At 38.6% G+C, this 26,137-nt stretch overlaps 1 protein-coding gene across 1 annotated transcript in view; it reads right to left on the bottom strand.

The window, feature by feature from the left end:
- Nucleotides 1–6,213: 6,213 nt before the first annotated feature.
- UBL3 (ubiquitin like 3) overlaps nucleotides 6,214–26,137 on the bottom strand; it is a 69,152-nt gene continuing 49,228 nt past the window's right edge. The window contains exons 2-5 of the mRNA XM_084878703.1: nucleotides 23,751–23,859; nucleotides 18,678–18,764; nucleotides 9,631–9,708; nucleotides 6,214–9,087 (exon numbers count right to left, since the gene is read on the bottom strand). Of these exons, the coding sequence (XP_084734829.1) occupies nucleotides 9,035–9,087; nucleotides 9,631–9,708; nucleotides 18,678–18,764; nucleotides 23,751–23,859 (327 nt within the window). The 3' untranslated portion in view covers nucleotides 6,214–9,034. The remainder of the gene's footprint in view (nucleotides 9,088–9,630; nucleotides 9,709–18,677; nucleotides 18,765–23,750; nucleotides 23,860–26,137) is intronic.

Genomic DNA, 26,137 nt, shown 5'->3' with positions numbered 1-26,137 from the left:
CCTTTTCACTGTCTCTTCCTGACAAGACTGCATAGGTTTGTAAGTGACAGGAATAAGGCCTGTTGCTTGCTCTGCGCAGACTGCCTCAGTCTACCTCCGATGGATTCATTCTTTTTTTTTTTTTTTTTTTTTGAATATATTTTATTGTTTTTTTGTACAGAGAGGAAGGGAGAGAGATAGAGAGCTAGAAACATCAATGAGAGAGAGTCATTGATCAGCTGCCTCTTGCACACCCCCTACTGGGGATATGCCCGCAACCAAGGTACATGCCCTTGACCGGAATCGAACCCGGGTCCCTTCAGTCCCCAAGCTGACGCTCTATCCATTGAGCCAAACCGGTTTCGGCTGATGGATTCATTCTTTCTCAGTGCTGCTGAAGTGGTCATTTGCTTAAAGGAATGCACACCCAAAATAAAACTTCAGAAGAGAAGAAACAAGCTTCACACTATGTGCCTCAAACTTAAAAGCACAAACTTATTTGCAGACGAATATTTTTAAGTGCTCAGCACCAGTCTCCGGGCTGGGCACACATTCATTCTGGCCCTCATGCTTTTTATGCTCTTGGAGCCCGTTCTCAGCTATTTACAGCTACATTTCTCACTTGGGAGCTGGACTTGGGGATCTCCAGCAAAGTTTTGGAAACTGAGACCAGAGAACAAATTTGTATTTGTGGCTCAGGCTCCAACCCCACCCTGTCAAGCACTAGGTTCTGAACATTCTGTTGCTTAAAATCCAGGCATTTTAGCAGCTGTGGGTCAAGCCCCCAATTTTAACTTCTTTGTTCAGGATGGTCTGCCTCCCATGCATCCACAAGTATTAAGAAGCCAGGATGGACTTGTTTGGCTCAGTGAATAGTGTCGGCCTGCAGACTGAAGGTCCCAGGTTTGTTTCCTGTCAAAGGCACATAACAGGAACTTGGGCTCAATCCCCAGTAGGGGGCATGCAGGAGGCAGACAATAATGATTCTCTCTCATCATTGATGTTTCTATCTCTCTCTCCCTTTCCATTCCTCTCTGAAATCAATAAAAAAAAAAAAAAAAAAAAAAAAAAAAAAAGCCAGGATAAGTCCACTTAAAAAGAAAAAGGGAAGAGAATTCACATCTCTCCCTGTGTATGGTTCTGTGCAGATATCAGCTCATCAAACTTCATTAATGTAAAACCCACTTGGAGACGAGGTATTTTCACTTGGAGAAGCTGATGTTTGGAGTTCACATGAGCGCCCACATTCATGTGACTAGTTATGGTAGGTCTGGGACTCAGAACCAGACTTTGAGCTTGTGCTTTTCCACCTTAGCAACAGGGGTCATATAGAGCCTGGTCAGCTGTGTAGACAATAAACAGAAAAGCAGGCTAAGGTGCTGCTGCAAATGGGTATAAGGCAGAGCTGAGAGTTTCCAGGCAACCAAGGATCAGACTGTTGGGTGCTTATCTGATTAGTAGGTCAAAACAATTCATAAAGAAAAAGAAACTTTCTGGAAAAAGTGAAAATTTCTGAAAAAATTACAAAGATCTTTTGTAATTATGGGATCAATAATTATGTCCAAAGTCTGCCAAAATTCAGGAGCTGCCTAATTTACCTCTCTTGGAAAATGGGGGTCAAGAGAGGTAAATTAGGACTCAGTTTTGGGGGGGCGCCTGGGGATGTGAGCAGTGTGGGGTGTGAATGATAATTACTAGAAACAAGGCACCAAGGAGATGCCAGGCCGGAGTGTAAATGAACAGGCCAGTGTGAGGTCTCTAAGCCACAAGGTATGGGCCAGGCATATGCGTGTGTTTGTGTGTAGAAAGGGACCAGTGATTGAAGAGGTCAAAGCAGATGGAAACAGGATAAGTCTGGAGTCATTCCTGATTCAAGTAAATTGCTTACATGCTTTATTTTTTTAAAGCAGCACTCACAACTTCAAGGATGAGCGTGTGAAGCCATGTCATAAACAGAAGCATCTGTCAGCTGGCCACTCTTTACATTATCCTTTTATTAAAGGTGAGACCCCAGTCTCCCTGTAGGAAGGCATTGCTGTGGGTGGTTCAAGGAATGGGCTGTGGCTGTGGGATGAAGAACAGGCTAAAAGCACGGACAGATGAGGGCAGGAGCAGTGAGCATCTCCCAGAACTTGTATGCCCTGGGATGGACTCAGAGCCCAAGTTTCCTCCTCCAGGAACCTGATCTACCTGATGACATAGCCTCTGTGGTGTGGGGATCAGACCAGCCGGCTTCTCTGAAGCAGAAGGGCTGTCACACTGGCCTAGTTCATCTGCCAGGGCACTCACCCCAAGCTCCAGAGCCCACAGTGAGGCCCAGTGCTGCGAGTGCTCTGTGCTGTGGGTGGGAATGTGCAGGCTTCCTTTGGGACTTCTGCCAAAAACTTGTTTTGGACCCTCACCCACTAGGCCTTAGCTTGGCGGGGAGGTCTGGGTTGACAGGCTGCTAATTGAATATGTGCAACTTGTTTACTTTGCCCACAAGCCGGTGAGCACGCTGGGAGAAGGAGCTGCCTCGGTGAAGAGGGCTGGTGCTTCTCATCACTGGGAGCCTGGCTCTGCCAGCTGCACCAACTGCTTCCCACCAGTGACAGGAAACCATCCACATGTGATTGGCCAACCAAGGGGAAAGGTGTCAGGAGTTTTAGTGAAAGGTGCTTAAGAGAGGGTCAAAATGGTCTGGGCACTTTTGGATTGGGAAGTAGCTGTTCTTAAAGTTTCAACAACATTAGAATTGAAAAAGAAGGCAGTGCTCAGGTGGTCCAACCTTACGTTTTGTTGCAAAGGAGACCAAGGACTAGTTTGTCAACAGTCACAGTTGGGTGGAAGAGCTGACACCACACGCCAGCAATTAAGCACCAAGAATCAGAAACCTGCTTCAGCTTGGGTGTACAGTAAGTTGTTTTGGAAAAAGTAACCTTGTTCTTTTGAAGGTCTCAGAGGTGTGACAATTTATTCAAGTTGATATAACCATTCCTATTCCTTTTTAAAGAAACTACACTATTTAAACTGGTGAGAGGACTAGCGGAGACCACGGGCGGGGTCAGAGCAGCCCTGGCGGAGACATGGCTTGCCCGAGGTCTGAATTACAGGACCCAGGGGATCGTTACATGACATGGGAGAGCGAGGGGGCAAGTAAGGCTCAACGCAGAGATGAAAAGGGTGCACTTCTGGGACCAAAAAGGAGACCAGAGTGATAGGTTTTGGGGGAAAGTGAGAATTAAAGCTGAGTAACATATTGCCCAGAGTTAATGACTGCAAAATCCAGGAGCCATGCTAACTAAAGCAGAAAGAACTTAAGCAGTACATGATATTCAGAAAGCAGAAAAAATACAGTCTCTAAGCTGAGCCTCCAAGAACTGGCCCCTTAACCACCTGGCAAAATTGGGCTGAAGCCTCTATAGTGATCAGAAAGCTGTCAGATTAAGATGCTGCCATTGCTTCCAAATCCAACCCCTGCCCCTGCCACCCAAACTCCAGACCAGCGAAATAAAGGGTTTGTGCCAGTTTCCTGCTCCACAAATCTCAAGGTGAATCAAAATTGAACCTGTGTGCAGCCAGGAGGAGACATTTAAATTATAGCTGGAACTCCAGCTGCAAGGGAGTCAGGAAAGGGGGTGTTTTGCTTTCACTTATGCTGCACCTGAAGGAATGCTCTAGAAAGGGCTTGGAGGAGATGTTGAACAAGCCATCTTCAGACTGTATCATGACCTCCTCCTCCTCCTTCTGCAGAGAAGTGGCTTTTATTATTATTTTAATAATTCTTTATTGTTGAAAGCATTACACATGTCCCTTCATACCCCCCATTTATCCCCTCTAGCTTTCCCCCCCTTTTCCCCACCCCAGGTATTCAGCACCTTATTGTCTGTGTCTATTTTTTATACATATATGCATACAAGGTCTTTGGTTGATTAATTCCCATCTACCTACCCTCCCCTGCCTTCCTCTGAGATTCCATACTCTGTTCCATGCTTACATGTCTCTGAATCCACTCCATTCATCAGTTTATTTTGTTACTTAGATTCCACATATGAGTGAGATCATGTGATACTTGTCTTTCTCTGACTTATTTCAGTGGGCACGATACTCTCCAGGTTCCTCCATGCTGTTTGAAAGAGTAAGAGACCCTTCTTTTAATCTGCTGCATAGTGTTCCATGGTATAAATGTACCACAGCTTTTTTATCCACTCCTCTACTGATGGGCAGTTGGGCTATTTCCAGATCTTAGCTATTATAATTTTGCTGTTATGAACATAGGAATGCATACATTCTTTATGATTTGTGTTTGGGGTTTCTTATATATTCCCAGAAGCGGGATCACTGGGTCAAATGCAGTTCCATATTTAATTTTTTGAAGGAACTCCATACTGTTCTCTATAGTGGTTGCCCTCCCCCTTGCCAGCTTGGTCACCCCTCACTGTCCCCTTGCTGGCTTGGTCACCCATCGTTGCCCCCCTGTGGCCTGGTAAACCCACACAGCCTGCTATTTGGTCATTTGGTCATTCCTCACTAACCTTCCCTGCCAGTCTGGCCACTCCATGCAGCCTGCTGTTCAATCATTTGGTCATCCCTCATTAACCCACCCTGCCGGCCAGGTCACCCCGTGCAGGCCTGGTCACCCCCAACTGCCCCTCCTGCCAGCCTGATAGCCCCTCACTGCTCACCCCCCCTGCTGGCCTAGATGCCCCATGCAGCCTGCTGTTTGGTCATTTGGTGGTCCCTCACTAACCCTCCTGCCAGACTGGCTGCTCCATGCAGCCTGCTCTTCAGTCATTTGGTTGTCCCTCGCAAACCCCCCTGCTGGCCTTTTCGCCCCATGCAGCCTGCTATTCAGTCGCTTGGTCATCCCTTACTGCCACCCCTTGCCAGCCTGGTCACCCCCAACTGTCTCCTTTGCCGGCCTGGTCGCCCCCAACTGCCCCCCTCTGCCAGCCTGGTCATCCTCAACTGCCCTCCACCACCAGCCTGGTTGCCCCTCACTACCCCTCCTGCTGGCCTGGTCCCCCAACACAGCCTGCTCTTCGGTCATTGCTGTGAGAGTGTCCTAACCAATTTGCACATTACTCTTTTATTATTGATAGTATAGATATGAACAAAATAGAAGTCCAAAGATTAAGTAATTTGTTCAAAGTCACCCAGCTTGAAACCAGGCCTGACTTCAAAGCCCAGCAATCTCATGGGATTCTGAAATCTGAAGACAAATGAATGCTAGTCAAAATGAACTGTTCAATTGATCAAAAGGGCATCTGAGAAAGTGTGTGAAGGGGTGGGGAGCGGGGAGGCAGCATGCAAATTAGTGGAATTCAGGAAAGCAATGCCCACAGTGAAAAACTAAACAGTGAGATAAGGCTGCGGAATGCTAAACTGAACAGTGAGTTAAGGCAATCCACTGAGAACTGAATAAACATCCACATGGAATGTCTGGACAGATGCAACACCAATTGGAACCTTGAGGTTCTAGCTCTGCTGGTCAGTTTCTACTTCTAGAATCTGTTCCTTCATGTTATTTAAATTCGGCAAAGTTGCCCAGGCCAGTGTGGCTCTCAGTTGAGCATCATCCAATGTTTCTCTCTCTCATTGATATTTCTCTTTCCTTTCCTCTCTCTCTCTCTAAAAAAAATTAAAATAGAGTGAAATTTCTCATTACATTGTAGACATAATCAAAATAAGGCTCAAGGAAAGTCTGTAGAAAATAAAAATCAGATACTAAATTATGTTTGAATGTTGAACTCTATCTGAAAACAAGGGAAGTCATATATAAAACTTAAACCCCTCCCAGAATGACTGTAAGACCTGTGTGTGCGCTTACCCAACCAACTCCTTCGGTATCGCTTGAACTGTACAGGGAGTGACATCCCCTTCCGCCTAGGCTGGGGAAAGGGTGCCTGGATAATGGGCAGCAATCTGCACTAGTGTGTCCATCATAATTCGATTTTATACTCTTCTCTCAAGCCCTCATCTCACCCAAATCACTGTTTGGCTAACAAGAGACTATATCATTATAGAAATGTTAGTGGAAAACTTGAAGACATGACTGTGAGTTACCATTAAAGATGGCACACTAAATTTTGGTTGATCGCTTCTCTTTCTAAAAGAATAAAGGCTGGCACACACAATACTGATTTTACTGAAGAATGTAATAAAGTAAATTGAAGAGAAGAAAGAAAAACAGTAGAAAGATAAAGAACAGGAAAATATACCAAAATTATGAATAGAAATAATTTAAAGGAAGTATTCTACAACAGATGAAGAAATTTTTAATTTCTTTTCACATTAAACATTGTTTACCACAATCAACTAACAGAAATTACTGTAACAAAGGTCAAGATGACATAAAACTGAGGATAAATATTTGTTATGAGAAAACCTCATTTAATGTGAATGACAATGTGAGATACTATGTTTTTCATGACAGGATAAGATACAACTTATCTTGAAGAGAAAGCAAATAGTTCAGATCAAGGAGACATGCTGAGGTTTAATAGTGAAGGAAAACCGAGCCTTGTCCAGAACACTTAAAGTCTAGGATAATTCATGTAAAAGAGGTGTGATAGATACCAAGCGCCGGGCAGAGTCACAGGCCCACAATTCAGGCTTTATTTACATTAGTGGGTCTATGCAGCTTTCACCTTTTGGTAAGTGATCTATTGTTTTGACAGAGGGACCTTCAGTAGTAGCCATGGCTATGACTAATCATATTTCAGACATCAGGCAGTTCAAGGACTATTTAAAGAGATAAGTGAGTACTTTTATGAATATACTATTAAGGCATCTATATTTTTGGTGTTTTCAGTATATAATTTTACTGTTGTTTTTTATTTTTTTTATTTGCACAACAATGATATTACATATTAAGTGACATAATTCTTTTTCTAATAATAAACAAGTTAATCCATTTTGCAAACTTTAAATTGAGGTCTTGTGAGAGGGAAATGAATAATGTGGGAGCACACAGGAAAATATATTAAAAACCAGAAGAGAATATTTTTAGCAATCGTAAAAATTCAATCACAATTAGCTGATAGTTTTTAACTATGGAAAAACAGAAAAGTAAATAGAATTAAACTAGGTATTAAAAATAATTACCAGTAGTTTGTTTCACAAAAGAAGAAGATCCATACATGACTAAATTGCCCAATTAAGTAATTACCAGATTCTTCTTTAGTCAACACTAACAGAACTCACATTTGAGCTAGTCGACGAAGCATATAAATATTTAACATCTCTTGAATATAACATTTTAGTGATAACAAAGGCTACATAATTCTAACCATTATTTTGACTGTGCTCAAATTAACCAGGTTAAATATCTAAAATACACTGTAAATAACTCTCAAAACTAACAACAGAATAGTAATTAAACAAAATTTTAAAGATTAAGAAAGAAAAGTAGAAGACAAATAACATGAATGACAGCACTTAAACAATTATTAACCCAATCAAGACCTTTAAGAATGACCACCGAAATGCACTTTTTTATTTAGTTTACAGAAAGAATCTATAAGTACAGGTTGCAGAAAAAAATGTTTAGTGCTATTTACATTCATTTTTAAAACTCTGCTCTATACAAATTTAATTCTATCAGTATGAACAATATTTTTGTAGACCTACTGCATATAAAGCCTTTTCATCAATGCATTAACAATGAATAAAATAATCTGATTATCTTTAAAGCTGACAATCTGAAACCCTTTACACTTAATGTTTGTAAGGATCGTGGACACTTAAATTTAAGTACTACAGAACATGTCAGCCTGCAACTTCATTTTATAAAGGCTAAAGTTATTAATATGGATTATTGTTCTATATACTACACGCCAATCTATATTTAAGTTCTATAGTTAGGTATTTTATAAGTTTTTTATTAAATATAATCTACACATATTTGTAATTTCATCTAGGAAGAAAATTTCTCCCCAGTGAAAAAATATAAAATCTTTTATATTTTTACATGTTTAGATGAAACTAGCTCATGCTTTAGTGCTGTGCAAATTGTTTTTAGCATATCCATTTTTAAATTATTGATTTAAAATGAAATAATTGATTTTAATACAATTGCAAGCACTGATACCAAATGCAAACTACATAAAGAAACAAGTCAGTTATTATGGAGAATTATTAAATTTTAAGAATTCATCTGAACTCTCTAATGAGTAAGTCTGACACTGGACACAATTATAGAGGAGCAAAAATTATGAAAAAATTCCATCTACTAATATTCAAATACATAAAATTGAACAGTAAATGAGGTTTTCTAATATTTCTGCCCAATCATGAAAGTCTATGAGTGATTAGAATTTACCCCTCCACATTAAGGCTAGGAAGCACACTCACCCCCTTTGTGCTGTGTGAACTAGCACTCGGTTACTTATGACTGAAGAGTGCACGTGTGAAAGGAAAACAATTTGCTCATCAGCTCACCACTGAGTGCTTCATACACCAGGCACATGTGTTTCTTCACTTGCTGTGGTGAAGATCGTCACACCCAGGTTAGTGTCCATGCCAGTTCAGGCTGACTTGGGTAGAATTCACCCATTTTAGTTTCTTTTCCATTTTCCCCCCTCTCCAGTTGGCCCAGTAATTAACTACATTAACTGCTGAGTGTTTTCCAGTGTGGAATTGTATACATGAGTATTTCTAGATACAATAAAGTACACTATAAATTCTGCTGATGAAAAAAATGTCAAACTTTTTTAGTGCAAACTGTTTTGGAACAGTTGATTTGTTAGTTCTGGTGATAAAATTTTTGTTGCAGCAGAAAGGCTTTTGCTATGAAAAATAACTTGGTTAACTTTTCCCTTGGAGATTGACTGCATTCAAAAACCAGTATTTTAAAACTGCTCAACATAAACAAAAATACTAGGAATAGAAAATCATAGTGAAAAATGTTCTCGGTTCTTTTTACTTTCATGAGAGAATATGACAGTGTCATGTGATCACTCAGTTCCATGGCTTTACAGGCAGACTTTCTAAGGGTTTCTGAAGCAATGGGTCTCTTCTGTCCCAGCAGCATGAAAGACAAGGACGACATCACATCACATTTAGCAGACAGTGTTTACAAGATTATACAACAATTACTCTCTCCAGTCTTCTCACGATTCCTCTGACCTGGAGAAAATGAAGAAAAGCCTCGTTTATAATAATGCTTCAAATGGAGGTAGGAGGAAGTGGGAAGAAAGGCACCCAACCCAAGAGTTATAATAGTGTTTTTTTAATGTTTGCATTTTTTTGCAATTAAAAAGCTATAATAAATGCTTTTAATTTTAGTCTATTTCCAGAATGTCTGGTTATTTGCTCAACACATTCTATTCATAAACTATGAAAACTTCCTTTCCCTAAGAATACTTGTTCAAGAAAAACTGAGCCTTTTAAAAAATATATATATTTATTTCTATTGATTTCAGAGAGGAAGGGAGAGGGATGGAGAGTGATGAAAGAAAACCATTGATCGGCTGCCTCCTGTATGCCCCCCATTGGGGGACTGAGCCCACCACCCAGGCATGTGCCCTTGGCAGGAATCGAACCCAGGACCCTTCAGTCTGCAGCCCGATGCTCTATCCACTGAACCAAACCAGCTAGGACAAAACTGAGCCATTTTTGAATGCTTGTCTCTGTGGCTCAAGTGAGAACCTTCTCCAGTGCCTGGCTTACCTTGAGAGTTTGGCTCTGGCAATGTCTCTCTGGCCACCAAATGCATCACTGTTGTTTTGCCAAAAGGAAGTTTTAATGCTGTGTGAAAGTAGAAGACAATTTGTTACATATTCATCAACTTATCGAAATCACTAACCAGAACTGAAACCATTTAACACACTTTTTGGTTTTTGTATGACCTCCACAACCGGTTAAACTGAGTCCTGGATAGAATATCTCTTAAAAAATGAAATTAGGTTAATATTATTGAAAACAATTTTTACAATTCAGAAGTTCAGATATGGCCATTAGCTTGATACATAAACCACACTGTTTAAGGAAGGTGACAAAAGAAAATGTATAACTGGTTAATATTGGGAATTATCTTTAGAAGAGAGAAGAAAAGGAATAAAAAAATTATTTGGAAGGCAGTGACTTGGTGATCTGGAAACAATGCACAAGGGACAAGGTTACAGGGACAATGCACTAACAGCAAGAAACAACATCTCACAGATAAGCTAAATTGGCATTCAAGAGCAAGGCTCAGAATTGAGGTTCAAGATGGTGGAGTAGGAAGATCCTAAGCTCACCTCCTTGCCCTGATATCAAAACTACAACAATATAAATAATAGCTATCTTTGAGAATGACCTGAAGATTTTCTACAACTACAGATATAAAGAAAAAGCCACATTAAGAAGGGTAGGAGGGGCAGAGACTCAGTATAGTCAGGACTTACCCTATCCCCATTTGCAGTGTAGTGACCCACAAGTGGGAGGAATATCACAATTGTGATGTACCCCTCTGAAGAGGGAGAGGTTCTAGCTATAGGACCTGCACTAGGAAGAGGAGCCCACATAAAATATGAAAACCAGTGGGGCTTACTCCTAGGAGAGTCAAAGGGCTTTAGGAAATGAGCAAAAAGGTAGCAATTTGAAAAGTACCTGGGCCATATGTGAAGGTGATACACTGACTAATTTGAGGGCATGTGCTGAAGGGATAGGGATCTACTGAAACTTTCTCCAGGGACAAGAGTGCTGATGGGCACCATTTCCCCCCCTTTAAACTCTCTTTCCACCTAGCTGGTCTGATGCTGGCAGGTGTCATTTCTGATATTCTCCTTTAACCTTGCTAAGAATGTTCATTCCACTCTGATGTTTCCCTGAATACTCATATAGCTGCCCACCTTCCAAAGGGACTCCTGCCCTGCTACATCTGGTGAACAGCCTCAGTCAGCATCAGCACAGTACAGTGTGTCTCCAGTAGTTGAAGCTGGGCCTTGAAGACATTTGCACCAAAAAAACTGTCCTGCACACCAGCATGCCCATAACAGTTGTGGCCAGGCCACAGCCAGATGGGCCAGGCACCAGCCTCGCCTGCCAGTGGGTACGTAGCAGTTGGGGACCAACCACAACTGAAGGCGACACTAGTCACATCTCTGGAGCATCTGGCTCTGGTGACAAGAAAGGATTCCACCTCTGGGCCCCACAGTGTACCTTTTCTCAATAAGGTCACTTTTTCAAGGCCAGGAGATGTAACTCATCTACCCAATGCATAGAAACAGACAAAATGAAGAGACAAAAGCGTATGATACAAACACACAAAAAGGACATTACCCCAGAAACAGAACTAAACTAAAATGCATCACTGTTGTTTTGCATTACGTACTAGAAGCTATATACTAAAGAGTTCAAAGTAACAATCATAAAGATGTGCATCAAACTCTGCATATAAGTACAGAACTTCAACAAATACATAAAAATGATTAAACAAACAAACAAACAAAAAACCAATCAGAACTGAAGACTATATCAACTGAAATGAAAAATACACTGAAGGGAATCAACAGCAGATCAGATGATGCAGAAAAATGTATCAACAATCAGGATAGTGGAAATCACCCAACTGGGAGATTTAAAAATAAGAATTAAAAAGAATAAGGATGGCATATGGGTCACCTGGGACAACATCAAGCATATTAACATTCATACCATATGAATCTCAGAGGGAGGGAAGAGAAAGGGACAGAAAACCTATATGAAGAAACTATGGCTGAAAACATCCCTAACCTTGTGAAGGAAAAGACATCAAAGTCCAGGAAGTACAGAGAGTTTCATACAAAATGAACTCAGAGACTCACATCAAGACATCTTATAAATGAAATGTTAAAAGAGGTAAAGATAGCCTGGCTGATATGGCTCAGTGGTTGAGTGTTGATTTATGAACCAGGAGGTCATGGTTTGATTCCCAGTCAGGGCACATGCTGGGGTTGTGGGCTCAATCCCCAGTATGGGGCCTGCAGGAGGCAGCTGATCAATGAGTCTCTCTTATCACTGATGTTTCTATCTCTCTCCCCCTTTCATTTCCTCTCTGAAATCAATAGAACTATATATTTTTTAAATGTTAAAGATAAAGAGACTCTTAAAAGCAGTAAGAGAAACACAGTTACCTACAAGGAAGCTCTCCTAAGACTTACAGCTGATTTTTCAACAGAAAATTTGCAAGCCAGAAGGGAGTGGCATGATATATTAAACATGATAAAAGGGAAAAATCTACAACTAAGAATACTCTACCAGGCAAGGTTATCATTTGGAATTGAAGGAGAAATAGTTTCTCAGACAAGCAAAAGTTAAAGGAGTTTATCACCACTAAACTAGCATTATACGAAATGTTAGAGAATTCTTCAAGCTTGAAAAATCCAAAACTAGAAACATATATAATAAGAAACATATATAATAAGAAAATATATAAAAGAAAGAAAATCTCACTAATAAGGGCAAACCTGTAATAAAGGTAGTAGACGAACCTCTTATAAAGCAAGTATGAAAACAAAATGGTAATAAGTACCTACCTAACAATAATTAACTTTAAATATAAATGGACTAAGTGCTCCATTCAAAAGATATAGGATGGATGAATGGATAAAAAAAGATGCACACATAGAGACTCACTTCAGATCTAAAGATACACACAAACTGAAAGTAGATGGAAAAATATATTCCATGCAAACGGAAATGAAAAGAAAGCCGGGTAGCTTTACTTAAAAAATAAGCACTGTAACAAAACACAAGGTTATGACATAATAATAAAGAGATCATCCAACTAGAGAAAGTAACACATAGAGAAAGTAACACATAGGAGCACCTAAATATATACAGCAAAAATTAACAGACAAAAAGAGAGAGATTGGCAGTAATACAATAATAGTTGAGGACTAAAACATCCTATTTTCATCAATGGACAAATCATCCAGACAAAATCAACAAGGAAACATTAGACTAAATGGGCTTAATAGATATATACAGAACTTCCATTCCCAAACAGTAGAATACACATTCTTTTTAAATGAACATGAACATTCTCCAGGATAGATAAAATGTTAGCCCACAAACATGTCAATAAATTTAAAAAGACTGAAATCATATCAGGCTTCTTTTCTGACCACAATGACATGAAACTAGAAAAAGAGGAAAACTGAAAAGAACATATGTGAAGATCGAATATCATGCTACCAAAAAACCAATGGATCAACGAAGAAATCAAAGAGGAAATTTAAAAAATGTTTGAGCCGAAACCAGTTTGACTCAGCGGTAGAGCGTCGGTCTGCTGACTGAAAGGTCCCAGGTTCGATTCTGGTCAAGGGCATGTACCTTGGTTGCGGGCACATCCCCAGTAGGGGGTGTGCAAGAGGCAGCTGGTCGATATTTCTCTCTCATTGACGTTTCTAGCTCTCTATTTCTCTCCCTTCCTCTCTGTAAAAAATCAATAAAATATATTAAAAAATAATAAAATAAAATAAAAATTTTTTGAGACAAATGAAAATGGAAATGTTATAAAATCTATGGGATGCAACAAATGCCAATCTAAGGGTAAAGTTTACAGCAATATAGGCCTACCTCAAAAAACAAGAAAAATCTTTAATAATCTAATCTTATACTAACGGAAGTAGAAAAAGAAGCAAACAAAGCCCTAAGTTAGTAGAAGGAAGGAAGTAATAAAGACCAGAGCAAAAGTAAATAAAATTGAAGTTGGAGACTTCACTCTTTGTGATTTCAAACTATACTACAAAGCTATAGTAATCTAAACTGTATGGTACTGGCACAAACCCAGATATATAGGTCATGGAACAGAATAAAGTGCATAGAAAGAAAACTATGCTTATATAGTCAATTAAATTTACAACAAAGGAGGCAAGAATATACAATAGAGAAAAGTTGTCAATAAGTGGTGGTGGGAAAACTGGATAGCTACAAGAAAAAGAATTAAACGGGACCACTTTGTTACACTATATAAAAAACATCAATACAAAATTGATTAAAGATTTGATTTAAGACCTGAAACCATAAAATTCCTAGAAGAAAACAAACTCTTTGACATTGGTCTTAGAAATACATTTTTGGATGTTTCTCCTGAGGCAAGGACATCAAAATGAAAAAGTAAATAAATGGGGTTATAGTAAATAAAAAGCTTTTGCACAGCAAAGAAAACTATGAACAAAATAAACCATTTGCAACAACATGGATGGAGATGGAGAGCATTATGCTAAGTGAAATAAGCCAGTCAGAGAAATATAAATATTACATGATATCACTCATTTGTGGAATATAATGAACAACATAAACTGATGAACAAAAATAGATCCAGAGACAGAAAAATATCGATCAGAATGTCAAATCTCAGGAAAGGTAGGGGACAGAGGGGATAAGGGGGAGAGATCAACAAAAGGACTTATATGCATGCATATAAGCCTAATCAATGGACACAGACAACAGAGGGGGTGGGGGCAGGAATGGGAGGTGGAGGATAATGGGGGAATAAGGACACATATGTATTACCTTAATCAATAAAGAAATAAAAAAAAATAAAGAACTATTATTCAATTACCAAAATATTAAGGATCTTTAGACAATTGCAATGGACCTTATTATTTCTTAGTACTTACATATTGTCACTTGGAGGTACTCTAGTTTTACTGAAAGAAATCTGATTAAAATTTGAAATTCAATAAAGTAAAATATATTTTTTATGAAAAAAATGCAACTTATTGAATGGGAGAAAATATTTGCAAATGATATGCCTAATAAGGAGTTAACATCCCAAATATATAAAAAACTTACAAACTCAGCATTAAAAAATAATCCATTTTAAAAATGGGCAGAAAACCTGAGAAGGCACTTTTCCAAAGAAGACACACAGATGGCTAACAAACAAGTGAAAAGATGCTCAACATCACTAAATATCAGGGAAATGAAAATAAAAACCATAATGAGATATCATCACACACCTTGTCAGAATGGCTGTCATCAAAAAGACAAGAAATAACAAGTGTTGGCGAGGATGTGGATAAAAGGGGACCCTGAGGGTACTGTTGGTGGGACTGTAAATTGGTGTAGCCACTATGAAAAACAGTATAGGGTTACATAAAACATCAAGTTTCATGGTATGTTCCTTTGTTATTCAGTGTATAGAATTAGAAGATCCAGCATATCTAACTTCTAGAGTTATTTCCATCATTGTGACCTCTGAGTTCTGACATCCCAAGCTACTTGCTCTTCACTAATTACAAATGGGAGGCAGGCTTAGACCATTACTTAGCAAGTATTCTATGCTCCTGTTTGCTATCTGTCTTTTAAATCCTGCTCTGTTGGACGATATTCAACTTGTGGATTAAGAGTCACAATTATCTTCAATCTTAATATTTCATATAATCAAGGTGAGTTTCCACCTTATTTAAAATTAGCCAGCCATTATTTGGTCTATTCTCTTAACTTCTGAAATTCAAATGAAGCATGATGGCCCATAAATACACATGATAATGGAAAAAGGAGGGCCTTTTTTTGATATTCTCCTAAACCTGACTTAACATCAAGATGCAAATAAGATGTCATATTATTAAAAATTTCACTAAATGTATTGGGAAAGACTGACTTAATTTAATATGCACACATGCCCAGCTGTACATCACTGTCATATCATCTTGTAAACTCTAGTATGCCAAGACCTGAGGTAAAAATCACACCTCTGCTACTCACCAACTGTGTGAAAGGAATTGTGTATAATATATTGAGCTCCCCTCCCTAAGCCTCAATTTCCTCCACCTAAATTGGAAATAGTAATTCGATCACCTGCCCCTTAATGGTTCTATTGATTAAATTAAACAATCCAAGGAAAGTACTTGGTTCGGGGTTTGGCACAAAAAACAACAATCAGTATGTGTTACCATGGCCATCATTAATTTCAACCTTTTGAGAAAATGGATCTCAGGAAAGAGGGCAGAGAACTGAGATGGCAATTTACAGAAATGTTGGACAGGCCTGGAAAGCTGTTGAGAAGCTGGCCATTTAAAGCTAAAACTTGGATTGAGGAGGCTATGGTTCTTCTCCATTTTACTTTTGACTAGAAAGAATAGGTACTGATACTAACTAATAGCATCAAAGAAGCTAAAGGAAGAGGGTACAAGGACCCAAAATGTTTGTATTTCCTTCACTGCGGATGCTTCTTCTTTCTGCTATGAAACTGCAATATCCAGAACAGAGACTTTCAACCTTCACATGAACATCACCCAGGACTTCAATTCAGTAGAAGATGGGAGACGGGGAAAGGGAGAGAGGACATGCAGAAACATGTTTGTTAAGAGTATCCAAGGGAGTCTCAAGCTCACCAGCTCATCCACATTTTGGGAAACACTGATCTGGAATGTATTGTACGTCAAACCTGTAGCTGACCTTCTTTATCCCCAATTAGTAAGGCTGTTATCACACCTTTTTTTTTTTTTTTTTTGTAGATTGAAATTCTATGTAACTGAGAACAAAAAAAGGGGTCCGGGGCTATGTTTTAAGAAACTTGCTAACAAAAATTTAAACCTGAAACTTAAACCACAAAATCTCAACAGTGGCAGAGAATGCCCAGGTCTCCTGGTTTAACATAATGACTGACCCTCCCCATGGCTGTATTCACCCACTACTTGAATGTCTTTAGGCAGCGCCACTGTTCAAATATTCTCTTTGGCATTGAATAGAAAGCTGTCTGCCTTTGACTTCCAGCTGTTGGTCCAACATCTAAATCACCGGGCTAGAGAGCAAGTCACAAGCCGAAGTCTTCCTTCCCTACACTTGCCATTAGAATATGGGAAGACAGTTGTTATGACTCTGTGTGCTGTCTTCTTCATTAACCACATTCAAGGACAAAGAAGACTAAAAAGAAAAGTTGCAACCAAAAAACCTAATAGTTGAATATTACTCAACCTTTCTCAAACGCCCAGAAATACTGACCAACTTGAAGGGTCAAGGTTATGCTCCTATGCTATTCACCTAAATCATTAAAGCCAGAGATGGTTTATTTTGTTTTTGAAAACACTAGCAGCACCACAGTATTGACAATAATAACAATGAGTCGGCTGTTAATTATTCAAAAAATTTCCAAAAAATATTGGTAAAAATTTAGTCTTACGTGGAAATTAATCAATAGTTTGATTTTAACACGAATTCCACAATCTTTAATATGAAGTTGGAATTGTGGGGCAAAGAAAAAAATAAAGAATTCAGTTGGTGGGAAATTGCTCATAAAGGGAAACCGAGTCTCAAGATTCATTTATGTAGTCAAGAAATTAACTTCAATCAACATTTACCCATCAACAGTACAAGAGCTTATGTGAGACACAGACACTCAAAAAGAAACTAAAGCATGATCCCATCCTTAATGAATGTCCAATCAGCCAGGGAGCGAATAGTCAATTCTTACACTAAGAGTTGGTCCATGTAACTGCCCAAAGAGCTATAAAAAGAACTACAAGCCAAAACAATTGTATTTGAAATAGCAGATATCTCTTAGTAGGTAGCAGCAACCCTTAAACCAGTTATTACACTGCCACTGGAACGTGGTTATTTGTGAATATATATCCTGAAATGTTCTACCTACTTGATATTATTATATTCATCATTTGCACATAGCTACTCTAGCCTGATCACACAGTATTTTAATAGTGGATTTTTATCTGTTCCTATGTATTACTAGAGCACCTTGAAGGAAGAGATTCTGTCTTATTTACCCTTTACTGATATATCTTCAATTGGTTAGCACAGTTTTGACACATAGGAATTAGTACATGCTGAAGAAAAATGAAAATATTCTACCTTCAAGGAAAAACAAATTAAACATTTCATGTTAGTTTTAGAGAAAAAAGTCAGATTGTAATTTAAACAAAGACATATTAAAGTAGATCAGCGGTCGCCAACATTTCAGACCTCCATGAACCAATGGTTGGCAACCGCTGAAGTAGATCATTCATTTGCCTACAAATTTCTAATCATCAGAATATTTTTGAAATACATGTACTAAAAACAAAACAAACCCTAATGATGGTAGAAAATGTACCCATAAGGGGGCACCATTGAGCTACATTTCTCCAGTCACACGGAAAGAATAGTAATTACTAACAAGTGTTTAAGTGCCCAACACTGTTCTAAAAGCTTCGCACTAAAATTTAACCCTCCCAAACCTAGGAGGTAGGTGCTATGGCTATTCCATTTTATTATGCAGAAACTGGGACACAAAGCAGTTAAGTCAGTTGCCAAGGTTACATAGCCGGTGAGCAGTGGAGCCAGGGTGCACCGTGGACTGTCTGGCTCTAAAATCTGCTCTTTCAGCCACTATATGACACTGTCTCTAATGTTACTCATTATTCTCACATGAATGGCCATTACAACAGTTAAAGTCAAACTGAAAATATTCCTTCATCATTATATTTGAAAGCCAATTATAAATGTTTCCTATTGTCTGACTTTAACTTTAAATATTATATTTAAATTATATTATCCAGAAGTAAATAAAATTATATTTGTAAAATAGGTAAGAACAGAGTTTATTTCACAAGGTAGTAAACATTATAATGCTAAAATTAAATGTAACAGAATGCAAAATATAAAGAAGTGGACATAAAAAACTAGGCAGAATTCACATTAAGTTTGAAGTTAAATTTTTTTAGTAAAATCACACATTATCATTAAATAAACAAATGGATAATGATGCCATGAGGCAGACATTAAATCCCATTAGAAAGGTGAACTATTACCTCCTAATGTGACATTTCCATGTAGAAATCGTCCTTGATAAATAAGTCGTAGAATATTTGGGCTGCTGACCTGCTCTTCTTCCCAGTCTGAAAAGAACCAGTGAACTTGTTAATTATTTCAACACAAAATTAAAATACTACTGCATTATTCTAAACTTCTGATCAAATCAAATAGGATACATCAAGGAAGACACTTGGAGCTTCCACTTCAGTAAAAGCAGGCACTACTCATGTAATCATTGTGGTCTCGGTTCTTGCTAGTTCTTTGCCTTAAATAGTCAGAACTGCAGAAAGACTAGTTTTTGCTTTTTAAGAACACTAACATGTGCCAAAATAGAGTCCTGAAGTTTAAAAATTAAAAAAAAAAAAAGCTGTAAAAAATCTAATCCCAGGTGAAGAGAAACACCATTTGAAAATTAATTTCAATTACCAGTAATTAACAGAGGATATTTTAATATTCTAATATTTGTACCTGTTAAAATATATGAGACTAGAAACAATGTTTCACATAGATTTTGAAAAGAATTAATATATTGCTATAGAGAATAACAAAAAATTGAATCTCACTAAAACTGGAGAACAATATTAAAAGAGAATCACAAAAAAATTGTATTTACTTTGGACAATGGTGACTAATTATTACTTTATTGTCTTTTTAAAGCCATTTGATAAATATTACAGACGACACAACTTTAATTCACTTTACCCAAAATACTTAAGAGAAACTTGAAAACAAACAAACACATCCCATTTATTAGAAGATATGATGGAAACTAGGAAAGTGCATAAAGAAAGTCAAAAGACAAACTGGTGGGCAGGATGAATAATAGAATAGTTCATTTTAGTGTGTAACTTATGAAACACTACATGTTAACATGGTATAAGGACACTGGCATGTGACAGGGTATAGGGTTAGTAACTTTCTCTAGCTTGTGGATATAATTAAGCTCTGATTTTTAGAAATTTTAGATTTCCATCATCTCTCTCAACAATTCTAGTATAATGTGTTTGTTTCTTACAGAAGATCCTATTATGAGATGATAACTCTCAACACGTACACTAGTTTAAAATATCCCCAAGAGCCTAGCCAGTGAGATTCAGTGACCTATGCAGCAGGAGGTCACTGGTTGACTCCAGGTCAGGGCATATTCCCTGGGTTGCAGGTTTGATCCCCAGTAGGGGGCATGCAGGAGGCAGCTTATCAATGATTCTCTCATCACTGATGTTTCTATCCTTCTCTCCTTCCTCTTTCCTTTCTGAAATCAATAAAGTTATCTTTTAAAAAAAATCCTGAGGAGGAAGTGATAGCAGAGAATGGGGCTAAGTAGAGTACTTTCTTGTTGCCATTTTTGTGTGCATGCAAAATAATGAATATGAATTTGATAAAACCAGTGCCTCTCAGTGACTCAGCACAACAAACTGGGTAGTGAAAAAATGAATGTAATTTCTCCCGCCTTCCTTTCCCCTCTCCCCCTTCCCCTGGCCTTTCCTCTGGTCCCTCTTCCCTCCCCCAGGCATGCCTTCCCTCCTTCTGACTCTAGAGTTCCTAGATGCCTCATCTTCTAGAAGAAAGGTCAAATAAGCCTTGAACACTTTTGTATGGATTACTCTGAATCCATCACACCCCAAATTATAGTTTATTAGAATATATATGGTCAAGATGTAAATATTTTATAGATATAAAAGACAAATTACAGCAAATGTCCAGTTAACAGGAAAACATATTCTAAAAATATTTAAAGTATTTTTGTGCTGCAAAAACTTGAAGCCACATATTTATCTTTTTGTTTTGTTTTAATATATTTTTATTGTTGAAAGTATTACAGATATCTCCCATTTTCCCCTATTCTCAACTCTTCCCAGCCCCTATCGAGCCCCCCCAATTTCATTATCTTACACAGTGTCCTGATTTCTGCATACACCACTGATTTAATATGCTAATTCCCTTCCCTCTCAGAGGATTTGAAATTTAGAGAACTGAAAAACAAAGCTTCAAGGAGCAATTTCAGCTATAGAAACATATTTTAGTAAATTATATTTTGAATCTCTGATTCAGTAACAGCTATGTGTGGCACTATCCAACTATTAACAATATTCCACTACACTGCATAGGATTATACCAAGAAAACCCAATTCCTTCCAAAAATATATTGGGCAAAATATTTTCTTGATTTCATTTTTACTACAGTTTTATTACTAGCATCAATAAATATTTACATTTGTTGATTTTTGGTGCATTTATGTAATACAATGTAGAAATGGATTTTTAACAAATATTTTATAGAAAATAAAAATTATTTTTATTCCCTACATTGTCTAAAATTGCTGAGAATAACTGACAAACTAAGAAAAGGTCGGTTTCAAAACTTTTGCCCTGACTGGTGTGGCTCAGTTGGGTAGGCATTGTCCCATGCAATGAAAGTTACTGGTTCGATTTCTGGTCAGGGCACATGCCATGGTTGCAGGCTTGATCTTGGGTAGGAGGCATGTGGGAGGTAGCCAATCTATGTTTTGCTCTCACATAGATGTTTCTCACTCTCTTCCTCCCCCTTCCTCTTCTAAAAAAAAAAAAATTTTTTTTAAACTTTTTTTATGTACATACCACAGGATTGATATAATAAATTTCCAATGTTGTAGATGGTTCATTCATTTAGGAAACTACTTATAGCAAAGACCTGCACTTGGGTTGTACCTTTGTTTACCATTAGTCAATACATTCTAAGGAATTAAAACTAATTTTAATATCCAAATCAAATAATTATGAAGGTAAAAGTATTTCTTTTAGCTCAAATTACAATGTTGCCCTCAAAAAATTTTTGAGACTGATTACTTGTTTTTTTTGTCTTGTTTGATCTTTTCTATAATATCCATATATGTCATCTTTACTCTCCTTTTCCTCCAAAATCACAAAGGTAATGTTGTTATTAAAACATCACTAATAAATAAGCATTTAAAAATGCTTTTCATACTGACAGCTATCTTTCCTGCCAGGCCCAAGGTTAGCCCACTTCATCTTTTCTGAAATTCCTTCTACCTATAACCTTTAGCTTCAGTAGCTCCCTGATTCAGGACTAACGTTGACTTGATTGACCCTTGGTTACCAATGGGAAGAAAGATCTAGTTATTTAAAAGTATTTGTCACAGTGTTTTTTAAACTCAGATCTATGAATCCACAAAGACATATTCTTAGGATCTGAAAGTCCTCTTCAAGAATTTTTAAATTGTGTTTTCATTTTAATGATAATCTGGAAGAAATATTCTATATAATTCAAATAATCACTTTATAACCAAGTATACAGCCTTGGGATTTTAAAACCATGTATGTGTTTAAGTTCATGATTGAACTGGTGCCAAGTAGGACTTAACTTTAATTGCCAAGGAGCTAACAATGAAATAACAGAGGTTGACTTAATACATAATCAATCAATTGTTGCTGAGTGAAGGCTGAATGACAATTTGGTACACTGTGTGAATGAAGGTTTTGTGGTGACTGGGTCCTCAATCCCCAAGCAAGAACACATGCATGCCAACTCAACAGTACCAAACTTATGGTTTCAGCCTTAAGTTGGTTTTTACAAAAATACATCTAAGGGCACAGTAATGTTGTTAATTTGAATATTATTGGGTTTAGAGTTATTTTTGCATTTTCCTCGTGGATCTATTTTAGTTAAATATATGAGTTAATAAGGATAAAGAGTTTTAATTGGGTTTCATGTTTCTATTTTTAAAAATAAACATTGTGATAAAAATAATTTAAGTCAGCACACTAAGGAATCTATAAAGATTTCTTCCTCTATAGGAATTCCACATATTATTTTTTAAATATATATTTTATTGATTTTTTTACAGAGAGGAAGAGAGAGGAATAGAGAGTTAGAAGCATCGATGAGAGAGAGAGAGAGAGATTGATTAGATGCCTCTTGCACACCCTCTCCTGGGGATGTGCCTGCAACCAAGGTACATGCCCTTGACCGGAATCGAACCTGGGACACTTCAGTCCGAAGGCTGACACTAACCACTGAGCCAAACCAATTTCGGCTCCATATATTATTTAAGGTTGAAATACACTGATATAATTTAGTCATTTGTATATACTGTGTTCTATGTTGAAATAAGTCTTGTCTTTTAAAAGTCCCAATTGCTTTGGCTAGTAAAATTTAGTGAAATCAGCTGAAACAGTCATATCACTATGTTCATGCCACAAAAGGATCAAGAGAACATGGGGACAGTGCAAAGGAAGAACATAAGCTAAAGACTCACATTAGGAAGGCAACAATGGAGTCTTATTACACAGAAAACCAGAGAAAGGAAGGAATGCCACCCCCCAATTTTGGTGTCATGGATACTAGCTTAAATATGCAAAACACAAATGGACTTAATACTTTCTTTAAAAATATATTTTTATTGATTTTTTTTTTTTTTTTTTTTTTTACAGAGAGAAAGAGAGAGGGAGAGAGAGTTAGAAACATCGATGAGAGAGAAACATCGATAAGCTGCCTCTTGCACACCCCTACTGGGGATGTGCCCACAACTAAGGTACATGTCCTTGACCGGAATCGAACTTGGGACCTTTCAGTCCTCAGGCCAACACTCTATCCACTGAGCCAAACCAGTTTCGGCATTAATACCTTCATATGTTCAGAAAACATATGAAGTGACATGAATTAGAAATTAACTTCGTGTTAAACTCAATTTTAAATAGGCTATGTGTAGAATAGACCAAAGAGAATGTATTATAATCTGTTAAGGTAGTTTTTCTTTCCCTTTACGTTATGTTTTAGCATAAATGAAAGTGTATGTTTGCAACATTGTGTTTTACTTTTACAAAATAGTTTTCATTTACATCAAGCAGCTCTAAGTCAAAAACAGGGACTTGGCATTATGGCTCCTTTACCATTTTGCAGTGAGGTAGCTTTACCTTTACAGTTGTCCCCTTTACCTTTAACCCTTATACCCTCAATTAGTTTGTTCTTTTATTTCTTATATATGTAAAACTTTATCAAAATGTTTGTGAAATAAGGTAAGGGCATGGAGAAGTAACATTATTCATTCTCAATAGGAAAAACCACTCACCCATTGGCCAATTGTCATACACATGCTTGGCAATGTCAGAAGCAGAGTCATTTGGAGAAAACAGGAACTCTTTTGTCTTTCCGCTAACCAAGATGAGGCGCAAATTGATCTGAAAGAAGACAATGATGCTCTTAATATAAACCTTGAAATTTTAAAGTATAAATAACTCAGTGTTTTTTATTTCAATCACATTCTAAATTATTATCAATTTCTCATTTTTATTTAGCTTAAGCTCTGCAAACATTTTTTTAGAGAATGGGAATTTGATATATAATTATTTATATACTAGAGGCCAAGTGCACAAAATTTGTGCATGGGGGTATGTGTTCCTCAGCCCAGCCTGCACCCTCTCCAACCTAGGACCCCTCGAGGGATGTTCAGCTGCCCGTTTAGTAGGATCAGGCCTAAACGGGCAGCCGGACATCCCTCTCACAATCCAGGAATGCTAGCTTCCAATTGCTCGCCTGCCTGTCTTCTTAATTGTCTCTAACCACTTCTGCCTGCCAGCTTGATCACCCCCTAACCACTCCCCTGACAGCCTGATTAATGCCTCACTGCTGCCCTGCGGTCTGATTGCCCCTAGCTGCCCACCCCTGCAGGCCAGGTCACCCCTAACTGCCCTCCCCTGCATGCGTGGTCCCCCCCAACTGCCCTCCCTTGCAGGCCTGGTTCCTCCCAACTGCTCTCCCCTGAAGGTTTGATCAGCTCCAACTGCCCTCCCTTACAGGCTTGATAGCACCCACTGCCCTCCCTGGCAGACCTGATCCCTCCCAACTGCCCTCCCCCACTGGCCATCTTGTGGCAGCCATCTTGTGTCCACATGGGGACAGATCTTTGACCACATGGGTGCAGCCATCTTGTGTGTTGGAGTGATGGTCAATTTGCATATTACTCTTTTATTAAATAGGATAGAGGCCTGGTGCACAGGTGGGGGCTGGCTGGTTTGCTTTGAAGGGTGACCCAGATCAAAGTGGGGGTTCCCTTGAGGTGTGGGGTGGCCTGGGCGAGGGGCCAGTGGTCGTTTGCAGGCTGGCCATGTGACCCAAGCAGAGGCCCTGGCATCTGGGATTTATTTATCTTCTATAATTGAAATTTTGTAGCCTTGAGCAGAGGCCAGGGTAGGCCAGAGCAGGCAGAAAGCTTGGCTTCCTTCATCGCCAGGGAAACCCAAGCCTCCTGCTTGCTCTGTGGATGGCTGCCATCTTGGTTGGGCTAATTTGCATACTCACGCCTGATTGGCTGGTGAGTGTGGCTTGTAGGTGTAGCAGATGGTTATTTTGAAAGTTTTGCTTTTATTAGTGTAGCTATATAAAACATTTTATATATATATATATATATATATATATATATATATATATATATATTCCTAACTAGAGGTCTGGTGTACAAATTCATGCACCACGGGGGTCCCTCAGCCTGGCTTGTGGGATAGGGGCCAAAACCGGCTCTCTGACATTCCCCAAGGGGTCCCCATTGGTGCACAGGCCAGACCGAGGGACCCCACTGGTGCACGATAGGGGCCAGGGAAAGATGCAGTAGGTTGGCCAGCCAGGAAGGGACTGCAGGAGGGCTCCAGGGCATATCCAGCCCATCTGGCTCAGTCCTGATTGGCCGGACCACAGGAGCAAGCTAATCTACCAGTCAGAGTATCTGCCCCCTGGTGCTCAGTGCACGTCATAGTGGCTGGTTGACCAGTCAACTGCCCCCTTGTGGTCAGTACACATCATAGCAACTGGTTGACCGATCGACTGTCTGTCCCCTAATGGTCAGTGCACATCATAACAAGTGGTAGAGCAACCTTAGCATATCAATAGCATACTAGAGGCCCTGTGAACAAAATTTGTGCGCAGGAAAGAGGGCCCTCAGCCTAGCCTGCACCTTCTCCATTCTGGGAACCCTTGGGGGATGTCTAACTGCCGGTTTAGTCTCTAAATAATGGTAACCCTCCTGACTTACTGTTTTTGCTAAATTCTCCTGGTTGCCCAGGCATGCAGACTTGGAAGCTCAGAGTCATAATTTACTTTTCTCATCTCCTCTTCATCACTTAACTAAATTCTTTAAAAATCCCCTCTTCTGCCTCCCTCATCCCAATCCATTCTGCACATTCCAAACACTTTCAACAGTTTAAAATTCTGTCAGTGTGCCACAGGTAGTTAACACAGTACTTTCTAGGAGGACACAATTAATTGTACAACCTTATGAGATAGGTACTGCTATCTCCATGTTGTTGATGAGAAACTGAGACACTAAGTTTAAGTAACTTATGAAGATCATGTAGTTCATAACCCAAACTTCTCAGCCCAAGCCAACTACTAATATTTCCCTACCCAAATTTCTAAACCATCCAAATTGATATATTCATTATATATGAATATACTTATATCCTG

Source organism: Pipistrellus hanaki (assembly GCF_964339955.1).
Source record: "Pipistrellus hanaki genome assembly, chromosome: 3".
Classification (NCBI taxonomy): Eukaryota; Metazoa; Chordata; class Mammalia; order Chiroptera; family Vespertilionidae; genus Pipistrellus; species Pipistrellus hanaki.
This window is presented reverse-complemented; position numbering and strand designations above follow the sequence as displayed.